At 57.9% G+C, this 13,836-nt stretch overlaps 8 protein-coding genes across 8 annotated transcripts; 4 read left to right on the top strand and 4 right to left on the bottom strand.

Moving 5' to 3' along the window:
• Nucleotides 1-20: 20 nt before the first annotated feature.
• On the top strand, nt 21-1,301 carry BDY17DRAFT_253582 (mRNA capping enzyme, catalytic domain-containing protein; the record flags this gene model as incomplete). Its single annotated transcript, XM_033731351.1, has 1 exon — nt 21-1,301. The coding sequence occupies one exon, from the start codon at nt 21-23 to the stop codon at nt 1,299-1,301; it is 1,281 nt and encodes a 426-aa protein (XP_033587918.1).
• Nucleotides 1,302-1,368: 67 nt separating this feature from the next.
• Nucleotides 1,369-2,340, bottom strand: BDY17DRAFT_326045 (ubiquinol-cytochrome C chaperone-domain-containing protein; the record flags this gene model as incomplete). The annotated part of the gene is made up of 1 exon (XM_033737445.1): nt 1,369-2,340. One exon carries the CDS (start codon nt 2,338-2,340, stop codon nt 1,369-1,371), a length of 972 nt encoding a protein of 323 aa, XP_033587919.1.
• Nucleotides 2,341-2,386: 46 nt separating this feature from the next.
• On the bottom strand, nt 2,387-3,324 carry BDY17DRAFT_301180 (uncharacterized protein). The gene has a single exon (XM_033734197.1). The coding sequence runs from the start codon at nt 3,250-3,252 to the stop codon at nt 2,608-2,610; it is 645 nt and encodes a 214-aa protein (XP_033587920.1). The 5' UTR covers nt 3,253-3,324; the 3' UTR covers nt 2,387-2,607.
• A 116-nt stretch (nt 3,325-3,440) lies between these two features.
• BDY17DRAFT_326047 (D-alanine--D-alanine ligase) lies at nt 3,441-4,674 on the bottom strand (the record flags this gene model as incomplete). Its single annotated transcript, XM_033737446.1, has 2 exons — nt 3,441-4,432; nt 4,491-4,674. The coding sequence occupies 2 exons, from the start codon at nt 4,672-4,674 to the stop codon at nt 3,441-3,443; spliced, it is 1,176 nt and encodes a 391-aa protein (XP_033587921.1).
• A 449-nt stretch (nt 4,675-5,123) lies between these two features.
• BDY17DRAFT_312070 (YL1 nuclear protein-domain-containing protein) lies at nt 5,124-6,986 on the top strand (the record flags this gene model as incomplete). Its single annotated transcript, XM_033735596.1, has 1 exon — nt 5,124-6,986. The coding sequence occupies one exon, from the start codon at nt 5,124-5,126 to the stop codon at nt 6,984-6,986; it is 1,863 nt and encodes a 620-aa protein (XP_033587922.1).
• A 361-nt stretch (nt 6,987-7,347) lies between these two features.
• On the bottom strand, nt 7,348-8,409 carry BDY17DRAFT_355076 (uncharacterized protein; the record flags this gene model as incomplete). Its single annotated transcript, XM_033738255.1, has 1 exon — nt 7,348-8,409. One exon carries the CDS (start codon nt 8,407-8,409, stop codon nt 7,348-7,350), a length of 1,062 nt encoding a protein of 353 aa, XP_033587923.1.
• A 1,075-nt stretch (nt 8,410-9,484) lies between these two features.
• Nucleotides 9,485-10,977, top strand: BDY17DRAFT_301186 (ferrochelatase). Its single transcript, XM_033734198.1, has one exon. The coding sequence runs from the start codon at nt 9,573-9,575 to the stop codon at nt 10,887-10,889; it is 1,317 nt and encodes a 438-aa protein (XP_033587924.1). The 5' UTR covers nt 9,485-9,572; the 3' UTR covers nt 10,890-10,977.
• A 531-nt stretch (nt 10,978-11,508) lies between these two features.
• Nucleotides 11,509-13,269, top strand: BDY17DRAFT_312073 (major facilitator superfamily domain-containing protein; the record flags this gene model as incomplete). The annotated part of the gene is made up of 1 exon (XM_033735597.1): nt 11,509-13,269. One exon carries the CDS (start codon nt 11,509-11,511, stop codon nt 13,267-13,269), a length of 1,761 nt encoding a protein of 586 aa, XP_033587925.1.
• Between the last annotated feature and the right edge of the window lie 567 nt (nt 13,270-13,836).

Below are 13,836 nucleotides of genomic sequence, written 5' to 3' on the forward strand. Positions count from 1 at the left end.
TCACCACCTCACGCCCGACCATGGGCTCCTCAATCAACCTCGACGCCATCGGCATCCGCCTCTCAGGCGAAGACGTACACCTCCAACGCAGCGCAGTCTGCGACCTCCTCGACGACAAAACAATCCGCTTCCCCGGCGCACAGCCCGTCTCCTTCGCACGCCGCCATCTCGCCGAGCTCCGGCACGTCGACTACTTCATGTGCGAGAAGACAGACGGGGTGCGGTGCCTGCTCTTCCTCACGCAAATCTTCATCGACGGCGAGGGCGTGGAGGCGCAGTTCCTCATCGACCGCAAGAACGATTACTACTATGTTCCGCGCGATGCGCTGCACCTGCCGCGCCTGGAGGGCCTGGAGACGTTTCACACCGGCACGCTGCTGGATGGCGAGCTGGTGAGGCAGACGTTTCGGAATGGACAGCAGGAGCGGCTGGCGTACTTGATTTTCGACTGCCTTGCTATCGATGGGGAGAACGTGACGTCGCGGCCGTTCGACAAGCGACTCGCGCGCATCGAAGCGCTCATTACGAAGCCGTATCAGAACTTCGCGAAGCAGTTCCCGCAGGACGTCGCGGCGCAGCCGTTCCAGCTGGAAATGAAAAAGATGGAATTTCCGTATGGGATGGAGATGATGTTCCGAGACCGCATACCCAACTTGCCGCATGGGAACGATGGGTTGATTTTCACGTGCAAGGGCACGGCGTACAAGACGGGCACGGACGAGCACATTCTTAAGTGGAAGCCGCCGCAGGAGAATACGGTGGATTTCCGCCTGCTGCTGGGTGCGTTCCCGTCTGTCGAGGATGAGGAGGACGGGGTGGTGCGGGAGGATTATGACGCGATGCCGGAGATGGAGCTGTATGTGAACTATGGGGATCGCAGGGGCGAGGGGTATAAGTCATATGGGCCCTTGAAAGTGACGGAAGCGGAGTGGAGTGCGATGAAGAAGCTGAACCAACAGCTGGACGGGCGCATCATCGAGTGCTACAAAGACCCCGCGACGGGCGGGTGGAGGCCGAAGGTAGAGAAGGACGGGGCGCCGCGCTTCCGCGACGACAAGAAGGACGCGAATCACATCACGGTGGTGGAGAGTGTGCAGGAGAGCATTGACGATGCGGTCACGGAGCAGGATTTGGTGCGCGAGGCGATGAATATCCGCGAGGCGTTCAAGGGGCGTGAGAAGGCGCGGAAGGAGGAGGAGAGGCGGCGGATGGAGGCGGAGAGGGTGAGGCAGGAGGAGAGGAAGCGCAGGGCGAGTGAGGTGCGGAATGGGATGGATGACGGGCCGACGTATGCGGATTGACGGTGTTGTGATAGTTCATTTTCAGCGCGGAGTTGGGTAACTGGGCGGGATATGATACCCCTTGGAATCACTTTTGCTCTTTTCCCTCATTCTTCCCTTCCTGCGCCGCCTTCAACTCCTCCGCCGTAAAAGCACGCTTCATCCCCACGCTCTCCTGCTCCACCACCTTACGCACGGCATTCGGATCCCCGAACCGCACCTCGCCACTCGCAATCCGCTCATCCCCCAGCTCGTCCAGCATCTTCAGCTGCGCGCGCAGATACGCCGTCACGAGCGCTACATCCCTCACATCCGCCTCCACCTCCCCCTTGAACACATTCCTCCACACCGCCGCGGCCAGAACTGCATCGCCCCTCACCAGTCCCTCGTCATACGACAGGATCACGCCTCTCCACTGCTGCCAGAGATCTTTCAGGTATTTGTTCCGCGAGCCGCGCATGGTGATGGCATGCCACTGCACCATCCGATCCTCCGCCGCGTAGAAGAAGTGATCAACGAGCTGCTGATGCCAGACGCGCGCATGCTCCGCAGGGAAGCAGCGCAACCGCACAGTCAACACATACATATGCAGAAACATAATCTGCGCCCAGGCATTGAACGTAGCGTCCAATCCAAGTCCACCACTGCTCTTCGCCGCATACCACCACCCCTGCCCCTCGCCTAGATCCTCGCCTGCTGCGGTTCGCGGCGGCTCTTCGGGGGTGCTGGCGAGGCGCGCGGGCACGGTGTACTCGCACTGCCGGCTGCATTCGCGGAAGAGGTCTTCGGTGCTGCCGTAGGCGATGTACGGCTCTGTGGCGGCTTTGAGGGCGGAGCTTTGGCGCAGGGTGGAGGCGAAGGAGGTGATGGCGTCGTGTTGGCTTTTGGGGATATGGGGGAGGGGTGGTGGAGGGGGTGCGGGTGTTGGGTCTTGCTTTCTTTGCGCGTGTGTGGTGGAGAAGGGAAGGCTTCTTTGCAGGCGGGGGAAGGTGGTTCGTTTGATGCAGGGCGATCTGCTTGCTGCGCGTAGGCAGGACGTGCAGATTGAGTTGCTGGCCATTTTGGCGAGATGTGGTGGAGGTAAGAGGATGGGGATGGATGAATTGTAAAAAGATGGATGTTTCTTCAAATGCATGATCTCACCACGCGATTGACTTTCGGCCCGCAGCTCCATCGCCAGCCCTGCAGCCTTGCCAGCAATCAACCACGTCACTCACTTTCTTCGATTGCACTCTTCGTAGCCTTGTGCCGATCGAATGTCCATTTCAAATTTAAGTCTTTAGGTCATGCCATACCCTTCAATCATGCACCTGTAGTACAAATGGCATCACCTCCCCTCCGCCCCCCTAAACTTCCACCCCTCAAACTTCCCACGAAACAACGCCAAATGCCCATCCCAAGCCTCCAAATCCAACCGCTTCAACTCCTTCACAAGCACCCTCCCCTCCCGGATCCAAAACCCCCACTCAAACCCCAAAATCGGCCGCACATCCCTCGAAAGACACGAGTCCCCCACCTCCGCCAAAAAGCTGTGCGCACTCCACTCCACATCCGTGTCGCGCGGGCGGAAAGGGCCGTCGAAGAGCATCGGCTCTGGACCGAACCAGACGAACGGCGTATTGAGATCTTTGGTGATGGGGACGGGATCCATTTCCCAGGCGTGGGCGGCTGTGAGGCTGGGTTCGCCGCTGCGCGTTAGTTGGATCCAGCCGTAGTAGGCGCCGTAGCCGCGGGCGCCGGTGGAGTGCACTCTGGCTGTGATGACGGGGAAGTCGAGGGTGCGTTTGAGTGCTGTCTCGAGTGGCGTGTCTGGGAGGAGAGTCGGGAGGAGCAGGTCTTTGCCGTAGTCGAGTGGGTTGCTGTCGGGTTCTACTGTGATGCTTACAGTGCCTTGGCGCCGGGCGGAGAGGTGGAAGTCGAGTGAGAGGATTTGCTGTTTGGACACGCCTTTGATGGATGTTGTTTCTGTCATTTTGCCTGCTGGTGAATGATGGTTTTGCGATTTCCGTGGTAAGGAAGGAATGTAAGCGGGATGAGGGCGAAGGTTTGGGGGTGACTTGAATTTATACAGCTGCCCTAATTCAGTAGCAAAAGGCTGGCCGCGATCAGCCCTGTCAATGTAGAGCGACATTTCATTTGCAACATCTACGTTCGTCGTTATCAATTCAATGAAATACTCCTCAGCTCCTTCAACGTCGGCGCGGAGCCCAGGACGTGCATCAGCAACGCCCCATAATCCCATCCCAGCTTCGTCGCCGCCATCGCCGTCAGACTCGCCTGGTCTTCTCGCCCTGGCCGCCCCGGGCCGGTCTGATTGGGCTTCATGTTGATATCGAACATGGCGAACTTGGAGCCCTTCTCCTTCGTGACTCGTCGCACGTCGATGCGAATGGGAGCAGTAACGCGAAGCATTTCCGCTACATGTTCGCATTGCTTGCAGATGTCGGCATAAGTCGGATCGGCTTGCAATTCCTCGTCGGAAAGAATGCGGGAGTTGCTAGTCACCGCCACCACTCCGTTGTAGGGCGCGATTCCATCTTCGTGATTGAAGCGGACGACAAGTGGCAGCGACCAGTATCCCGGGTGGTCGCTCGATGGAGGCATGATCGTTACTGTGCCTTCCTCGCCAGGTAGATACTCCTCCACCATGACGAGGGGGCTTTCTTTCAACAGACTCTCCAGATGGGCACGCAGCGTGCCCTCATTTCGACATAATTTCACCCCGTGGCTGCCCCGACCACGAATCGGTTTGCCCACAACGGGATACCGCATCCCCAAGACCAAAGCAGTGTCTGCACAGTCCAAAATCCGAGAGTCAGGCAGAGTGAATCGCGCCGTTCGACGCAACAAAGCATTCACAAAGTTTTTGTCGTCGAATGCATCGACCAGCAGCGGAGGCTGGCCGACGACCCGCAACCTCGGTGCATATCTATCCAACGCCTCGGACGCCTGCAGCGGATGTGCGGCAAAGAGGGTGGTGTTGGCCCACAAGTGAGTCGCGCCACGGTCAATCGCGGCCTTGATGCCTCGCTCCGTGTCGGGAAAGCACCAGCCATCATCCTGCAGCGGGGATGGCTGTTCAGCCTCTGTAATCACATCGTGGCCATGCTGTCGAAGGACGTAGCATATATCCGCGCCCGAGTCTCTGTAACCTGCATTGATGTTCGTGTGAGAGTGGAGCTAGACGGAGGGCTGCAGCTGGCCGCTTACCGCCGGGTTTCTTCGGTTTGCGCAGGCCGTTGACTACCGGCGGTTCCACAGCCTGGTATAGGACGGCGATGCGGGTGTGTGGATGATGCTTGGGCGAAGCGAGTATTCTCAATCCTCTGGTGCTTGCGATGGAGCAGACGATAGGGGTTCGGGTTATTCGAGATAGCCTCGCGCGGCGAAACATGTGAATGCGCGCTGTTGGGATGTCGGAAAACGTACGGGTTTAATCGAGCAGGAGTCGGCGAAGAGTACGCATGCTGGAGATGAGGAGAGCGTATGCTGTCACTCGATCCATCCACCGAGCTGAAGGGTTAGGCTAGTCTTACGAAACAAAGACTAATCAGAGGGCGAATGGGAAGCAGGAACACCACGTCAATGCTGAGTGCTCTGATAACCGGTCGTGAATTAGAGGGCTTCCAATCCATGTATCTGATCATCCCATAACGATTTTTTTTTTAAACATGCGTGGACATGAAGAAGAGGGTGGAGTTGACGAAGGTCTGAAGGAGTTCGATCCGTGGAGAAGGCACGAGCGGCGACTCCCGCTGGGCCCGCCTTAAGACCACCCCGACCTTCACACCTACACTTGACTTTCTTCTACACGGCCTCCACATATCCGCGGCGCACACAGCCATGTCCGACGACGAAGACGATAGGTCAGACTCCAGTTCTGACAGCGAAGACATCGAGACGACCGGCCTCATCGCCACACGACAGAAGCGCGTCACCGCCGGTAACCTCTACGCAACCCTTCGCGCCAACCTTGATGATGAAGAGTTGCAGAAGGAACTCCTGGCGGAGGATGAAGAGGGAGATGCCGAGGATTACGAAGGTTCGGACAAGGGCGACGACGACGATGTATTAGACTCTTCCAGCGACGAAGAAGATGCCGGACCCCCCAAAGCAGGCGAGCAGGAAGAGCTCGAAGGCGAGAAGGCGCTCAAGCGACAAGAGCGCGTGGAAGCGAGGAAGAAGCGCAAGGCTCACGACGCAAGACTCAAAATCCCGGCATGGCGGAAGAAGAAAAGTGTGAAGCTTGCAGACGACGTGAAGACGGAAGACGGCAGCAGCACAGCGGCAGAACGACCGCGGAAGATGAGCGAGCGCTCCAACTGGCTGCCTACCCCTGCCGATGCGCCTGTTCGTCAGTCCGGCCGCTCCTTGGCTGTGCAGAATCGCGAGATAGTACACGCGAATCTCAAGCAGAGCGCGGAGCGGAGCGAGCGACAGCGACGCGTCATGAAAGATGCGGCGGAGCGCGAGAAGACCAACAAGCGCATGACGGAGATGAGTCAGGAGGAGAGGCTAAGGAAGTGTGAGAGGATTGAGCGCGAGACGGCGAGGGACTTTGGCCGCTGGGAACGGGACGAGGCGGAGAGACAGAGGTTGCGGGAGGAGGCGTTGGCGGCAAAGAGGAAGAGGGGGCTGGAAGGCTCGTTCTATCGCATGTGGAGTGGCAGTGTGTTATGGGAGGGTGACAAGATCAAGATCAGGCGGTTGAGCCATGGGAGTAGGAATGTCGATGAGATTGTGCTGGAAGAGAAGAAGGCTGAGACGCCGAGTGAGAAGAAGGATGCAGAGGTTACAGACTCAGCGGCTCCAGCGACTTCTCCGGCACCATCGCCCGGGAAAGATGCGGCAGCAGTCCAAGCTACAGGTGATGGCCAACTGGACGCCCCCCCACAGCCTCAAGATGGATCGTCGCAGCCGCCGGCCAGTACCACGAGTGCTTCCACTACCACGCTCGACTACCTACCAAGCGCGCCATTCCTCTACATCCCTCAATCAACCAATCCACCGCAAATCCCGCCTCACGACCAACCACCTACACCCTCCCAGCAACAACCAACCCAAATCTACCACGGCTGGCCACCAGGCACCCACCAATTCCCCCTCGAAAGCCCAGCAGTCGCAACCCCACCTCCCCCTCCCCCAGCCCCCACAATCCCCCTCGTCCGCGAACAAGCCCAACGCACCCTCCTCATGCTCGAAAACTTCCCCACCCTCCGCAAAACACCCAACCCAACCCCCAAGCGCATCCCAAAATACAAACAAACCGACACAACCCTCGACGCCGACCCAATCAAACTCCTCCTCCTCCCGCAAGCCTTCCCTCTCACCCCCGCCCTCACACCAGAAGAAAGCAAATACCTCCTCACACGCCCGCGCAAGCGCGCAGGCAACGAGGTCCCGCTGCCCCCTGCGCCGTCCAAGCACCGGTGCGCCCTCACGTCGTGGCCGGCGAAGTTCCGCGATCCGAAGACTGGCTTGGCGTATGCGGATATGCATCAGTATAAGGCTATTCAGCGCATTCTGGCGGGCGGGTGTCAGTGGAGTGGGTTTTTGGGGTGTTGGGTGGGGAGTAGTTATGGGTTGCTTGGGAGGCCGGCGAAGGGGGTCCCGGAGGGGTTTGTGGGGGTTGGTGTGGGTGGTGTGGCGAAGGAGGGGGACGGGGTGAAGGAGGGAGTGAAGGCGGAGGCGGAGGTGGATGGTTGACGTTGAGTAGGAGGGATTAGATGCTCTTTGCTCTCTAGAATATGGATAGAAGTATTGAATTCCTGATGATTGCTGGTGAAGTGGACAACTCGGATTTTTGGTCGTCACGTTTTCTCATTGTTGTGAATTAATGTAATCCTCCCCTCAAATTTATGTACGCTCTGCCCCTACCCCTCACGTCGAATGTCCCACGGAATCCCAAGTTCAATATGACCTTACTGCTCCATCCTCGAAATGACGCTTGCAACGTATTGAAGAGTCGACGCAAATGTGGAATGCCTGGAGCAATGCCGATACCAAGAGGAAGTAGAGGGTCCAGGAGAAAGAGCAGCAAGCAATAGCAGGCGCGGCGCCCCAGGTCCTATATGCATGTCGATGCTCTGGCCGTGTGCACGATTGACCAGGAGTAGGTTGTGTCTCCACGCGGGAGTTTTGAAACGTCGTTCTGTTCGAGGGCGTGTGGTGTGAGGCCACCACTATGATGCGCCCGGGACGTGTCTTCCGCCGACGCCTCGCGCATTGCCCTGCGATTCCACGACGGGTGCCGTCGCAGGCGCAGGCGCGGGTGCTTGTTGCCCTCTTCTTTCGGACACCACGGCAACCGCTGTTGCTTGCGAGACTGCGGTGGACGCTCCAGCGGCGGGCTGAAGTGGCGCAGTGCTGGCCCTGGCGTGGATTGGGAAGCGCTCGGCACCGGTGCTGCTGCTGCTGCTGGCCCAGATGGCACTGGCTGCTGCTGTTGCCTGTGGTGCGCTTCGACTTTCTTGAAACGCCGCCAAAGAGCCCCATCCCAGCCGGCTGCGTCGCCTTCGTTGATATACCGAAGGAACTCGCCGGTCTGCTGAGCAGTGTAGATGCCGCGGTGTTCGACGTACGAGGTGAGCAGGCGTGTCATGACGATGTCTTCAACGGGCAGATGGTAGTGCACGAGCGTCAGGTCGGGCAGCAAGGGCGGGAAGTTGGAGAGGCGGCCGAGGAGGTAGTCTTTGAGTTTCCGCGGGAAGACGCAAAACTCCAGACTCTGTGCGGCGGCGTACAGGTCGATGAGAGGTGGGAGGGGTTGCGCATCTGGCTCGCTTGGGCCGAAGGCGGGGAGGTCGTGGGCGGGACATCGGTATGGCGCTACGCGGCGCATCCAGGCGAAGGCGGCTTTGAATGCCTCGGGCGAAGGTTGGTTCCATAGCGCAGGGTGTGTGAGGTCGAGGCTTTTCGGGCGGATGTGGGCAGCTTCGCCAGAGAAAGCTTTCCTCACGCGCTGGGAGAAGCGCTGGAGCAGGCGGAGAGGTACGATTTCGATGAGGGCGCCATCGAGAAGGAGGTGTACATCCTCTGGTTGGTGGGCAGCTGTCGACGTTTTCGGCTGCCCGTTCGCTTGATCAGCGTCGTTTTTGCTGAACCTTGACTGATTCCCAATGATCGTCATTTTGCCGACGTAGTCTCCGCCACGGAGTTGTGATAATCAGGTGTCACGGATGTAGGGGCCAGTCGAGAAGGGCCTTGCGGCGCAGGATAGGGGGTCGAAATGAAGAACTTCAGCTCGCTACTGTTGAGCAAGAACAGTGATGTTATATCAATGATGAATGGATGGAGAGAAAAGTGGCCGGATGTTGTCGGAGATTGTCGGAAGTGGCTGCGAGTGATGTAGAGGGGAGGATGATGTCGAGAGTTGAGGGGAAAGAAGCAGGTTCAAATACCCGTCCACTTTCACAAGTAGCAGTCTTCCCCACCGCCGATCTCGTGGCAACAGTGTCGGCAGTCGCATGCCGTGGTGCCCTTGTGACACGGCCATGACCGGGGAAAGGGTTTCACGACAGTATCGTCAGTTGGTTCAGGAGCGTGCTGGCATGGAGGGTGAGGCTGTATACGGCTGATGGTGATGTGTATGTATATTGCTTGTGACAGGGCATTAGGCGCTCCTGAATGCACGCGTATATGATGTTGTGAGGTGAATGAAGCGACAAATTAAGTAAAAAAACGATCAAATGCGGGACTTGGAGTTGCCGGGAGGGAAACGGCAGAAGATAGAGACAATCAAAGTGGAAATGGTCGTGTTCCCATTTGCTTGGTGTTTGGCTTGTTGGAGAGGAAAATGGCCATGAAAGGCAGAGACAGCACGTGGTGCGACGACAAAGAGATCTCATGATCGCTCGTGAGGAACATACCAGCAAATATGAAATGCATGCGCTGTCTTGACGAAATCGTGGCTGCATAAGGCGATACACAAGGCTGCCCGGATGCGGTGAATAGAAGCGTCGTGCCACGTCGGGCTGATTCCATTCAGACCGCGGCGGTAATGGAATGGGTGACGATGACGAGTATTGCGGTTCAAAGAGAACCGCTCCAACATCATTCGAACAATATCGGGCAGTATTTGGGAGTCCAGATGGAGGCCGGAAGACGGGAAGTTGAAATAAGGAACGCACAGACCATGCATGAGCTAATGCCCTACGTAGCTGGCCCGAACCAATCGTAGCACGTCAATTAGCAGCATATGTTGCCTTTCACCTATATTCGTCCGTCCGAACAACCACTCGCCTCAACCACCCTCACCTCCACCCTTCGCGACACTCCCGTCGCCACAGTACAATGAGTGTCCAGAGACCATTCCAGCAGCTCGCGAGTCGCGCGACTGCACAAAGCTGTGTCCAGCGCTCCCAGCACAGCTTCCAGGGCCTACGGATACCGCAACAGCAGTCGCGATGCCTAGCCTCAGTTGCGCCGCCGGTCACGCAGAATGCCACGGGATCCAAGGGCCCGACGGCGATGGTCTTCATGAACATGGGAGGCCCCGCCACCACCGATGAAGTGGGCGGCTTCCTCTCTCGCCTCTTCGCCGACGCCGACTTGATTCCCCTTGGACCGCTACAAAACTACCTCGGCCCGTTGATCAGTCGGAGAAGAACACCGAAGATCAAGAAGCAATACGCGGGCATTGGCGGTGGAAGTCCAATTCGGAAGTGGAGCGAATATCAAGCGGCGGAGATGTGCAAGATTCTTGACAAAACCAACCCTGAGACTGCCCCGCATAAACCATACGTGGCGTTTCGATATGCCAATCCTTTGACGGAAGAGACATACAACAAGCTGTTGGAGGATGGGTTCGGGAAAGGGCGAGGTGGGAGGGCGGTGGCGTTCACGCAATACCCGCAATACTCGTGCAGTACCACTGGCAGCTCATTGAATGAGCTCTGGAAGTGGAGGCAAAGACTCGAGTCTCCCACGCGCAACCCGGATCTTTCAGCAGCAGAGGCAGAAGGCTCGATTCAATGGAGCGTCATTGACCGCTGGCCTACGCATCCTGGACTTGTGGAAGCGTTCGCAGAGAACATCACCAAGACGCTCGAAACATACCCCGAAGACGTGCGGGACAACGTGGTCCTACTTTTCAGCGCGCACAGCCTGCCCATGAGCGTGGTCAACCGCGGCGATCCCTATCCGTCGGAGGTGGCAGCAACAGTATGGGCGGTGCAACAGCGACTCGGTTTCCGCAACCCCTATCGACTGGTCTGGCAGTCGCAAGTCGGGCCTTCGGCCTGGCTGGGCGCGCAGACGAGCGACACCGTGACCAACTTTGTCAAAAAGGGCCAGAAAGATCTGGTCCTCATTCCCATTGCCTTTACCAGTGACCACATCGAAACGCTGTTTGAGATCGACCAGGAAGTCATCCATGAAGCCGATCAGTTGGGCGCCGAAGGGCGCGTGCGCAGGGCAGAGAGTTTGAACGGCAGCCCGACGTTCATCAAAGCTTTGGCGGATTTGGCAGGTGCTCATCTACACGGCGGAGAAGTGTGCAGTCGCCAGATGGGACTGAGATGCCCCGGGTGCACGAGCGAGAGATGCCTGGAGCAGAAGCGGTTCTTTACGGGGTTGGGGCAGCAGAAGAACAAGGCTTTGACGTTGTGAGGCGTCATTTGCTTGCATCTCCGTCAGCGTTGCTTGTGTAAATTATGTAAGGCGATTCGTAGCATGCTGTGTATCCAAGTGTCCAGCAATCTCGACCGGATCAGATAGGTATTCAAGCACCGATTGATACACAGCTCAGTGATGAAACGGAAGCACGGCCGAATGCGTCGCCGTCCCGGCCAGCGGGCCACGTTGGATCGGCAGATGGTTAAGCGACTCCAGTGAATCAATGACGTGGGCTGCAGCTAAATGCGATTAGCCCGGCGAGTACCCCGGCTCACGATAGCTTGCATGCCACTCCGAGGCACAAGGATGGGACGGGTTTGAAGGAGTCTATCAGGATTTCGGAGGTCCAACTCCTTGCGCCCTCCGTTTCTATTTATCAGCTGCCTCCTCCCTTGCTTGGCTATCCACTATGCTCCTATCTAGATGAACGGAGCGAGACGGTGTACGATTTCTGGATTCCTATCGATTGCTTGCTTGGACTGCATTCCATTCGTTTCAATGACCCGTTGATTGCCGCGACCTCTTCCACCCCGTCGCTCGACCCAGGCTACCCCATCTTATTCAGTCTTGAGAGGGCAAGGAAGAGTTTGGATCTCGGCACACGTCCAGAAAGATGGAGAGCAGCGACGGCGCAATCGAAGCGGAGATTCAGCTCGACGGACAGGCTCTCGAGCAAGAACAATCGAGGCGCAAAGAGAGCGCAGGCAAGAAGAATGCGGAAATCGCACAACCGGGCGTGTCAAAATCCATATACCGCGATGATCGAGAGGATGCGGTCGATGAAGAGTCCCCGCTGCTGGCACGAGAACAGCACGACGAGCCGGACTCGCCGCCGCCGCCGTGGCTGGAAGAGGACGAGTTTGCGCATCTACCATGGCACAAACGCCCGTCCATCTTCTGGATTATAGCGCCGTTCTTCTTGGTCGCTTGTGCTTTTGGAGGCATCATCACGCCCAAGATCAACCTCATCCTGGAGCTGGTGTGCCAAAAGTACTTCCAGGAGCGCATGTTGCTCGACCCGGGCTTCACCATGGTGCCCGTGGACTTCAGGGGCGGGGAGAACGACCAGTGTCGTATACCGGAAGTGCAGTCTGGCGTGTCCATGATGATGCTGTGGATTGGAGTATTGTCGGGCGTCGCCGCCGCGGCCTCGAGTCCCAAGCTGGGCGCTCTGTCCGATCGGTACGGCCGAAAGATTGTCTTGATCATGACGAGTTTTGGGATGATTGGAAGCGAGGCCATCTACATTTGCGCCGCCACCTGGCCCGAGACGTTTCCGGTGTATTTGCTGCTTCTTGCGGCCGTCATTGATGGCCTGACGGGCTCCTTCATCCTCGCCGGTGCCATTGTCAACGCGTACGCTGCCGACTGCACTCCGCCCGCAAGGAGGAATATTGTCTTTGCATGGTTCCACGCCTGCCTCTTCACCGGCATCGCCATCGGGCCCATCCTCGCGGGATACATTGTCAAAGCCACGGGCCAGATTGTGGTGGTGTTTTGGATTCTCACGGGCGTCCATTTCGTATTCATCGCTTTCATTGCCCTGGCCGTGCCCGAATCCCTCTCCAAGAAACGACAAATGATCGCAAGGGAGAAACACGAGAGTGCCGTCTCATCCTACTCACACGATGGCCCACCTTCCGACTGGATCGACACGCTGCGCGCCATGAACCCCTTCGAACCGCTCAAAGTCCTCTGGCCCACAGGCCCCGGCAGCTCCACCGCTCTCCGGCGCAACCTCTTCTTCCTCGCCGCCGTCGACACCATCTGCTTCGGCGTGGCGATGGGCAGCATGGTGGTCGTCATCGCCTACTCGAACTACATGTTCGGCTGGACGACGTTCGAGTCCGGCCGCTTCCTGACCATCGTCAACAGCTCGCGCGTCTTCTGCCTGCTCGTCATCCTCCCGACTATCACACGCCTCGTGCGCGGCCGCCCGGCAAAGACGGGCCTGCGCAAGTCCACCGGCTGTGACAGCTTCGACCTTAGTGTTGTGCGCGCGGCTGTGTTCATGGATACGCTGGGCTACGTGGGTTTCTCGCTCGCGCGGAGCGGTGGAGTTCTCACGCTTGCTGGCGCCGTTGCGGCGGTCGGAGGCATTGCGTCGCCTACGTTGCAGTCGTCGCTGACGAAGCATATTCCTGCTGATCGAACGGGCCAGCTGCTGGGGGCTACTAGTCTGCTGCATGCGGTTGCGCGCGTGATTGCTCCCGCAGTGTTCAACGGCATCTACGCCGGGACGGTGAAGAACTTTCCGCAGACGGTGTTTGTTTGTTTGGCGTCTACGTTTGGTCTGGCTTTTCTGATTAGTTGGTTTGTGAAGCCGCATGGTAAGTTGCTTGCTCATGTGAATGTGTGGATGGCGTCTCGCTGATCGTTTTATCTAGTGTTCTTCGATGAAGAGCGGGCTGCACAAGCTGCGTCTGATGGCGGTGATGCGTTGCATGGCGAACATGGACATGGGGAACGGCTGCCGATTGTTGGGTCGGTGCTGGGATTGTTTGAGGCCATCTATGCTAGGATGCGAGGACGTCGGGAGGCATGATACATGTACGATGCCGGGAAGTGTTATGATATGGTGTAATCTATGATGCACGTAATGCTGTACGCAACCATTGATGCCTTGACGAGATCCTGAGGCCTTCCCAGTATCACGTGTCGATCAAGTATCACGTGTATGAGTTGTCAGACAGTCGACACTACACATTGTGGGGAAAATGAACGGGGCCGTGTTCCACGCGTCTTCTCTGCCAATATTTCACGGCAAGAATGGCCCGGGTGAGAGAGGCACAAGTCTGGTTCTGCCCAGGAGTGATGAGACGCCATGCGCGGGGCGTGAGGATGTGTTTCAGATTGGGCTGCCGCCAGGGGGAGAGGGTCTCGCCAATGACTTACCGTTAACGAGGCGGGCGACGTACAGTAGCCGCAGCGGCTTCGGGTC

The sequence above is a fragment of the Neohortaea acidophila genome, assembly GCF_010093505.1.
Source record: "Neohortaea acidophila strain CBS 113389 unplaced genomic scaffold BDY17scaffold_8, whole genome shotgun sequence".
Lineage (NCBI taxonomy): Eukaryota > Fungi > Ascomycota > Dothideomycetes > Mycosphaerellales > Teratosphaeriaceae > Neohortaea > Neohortaea acidophila.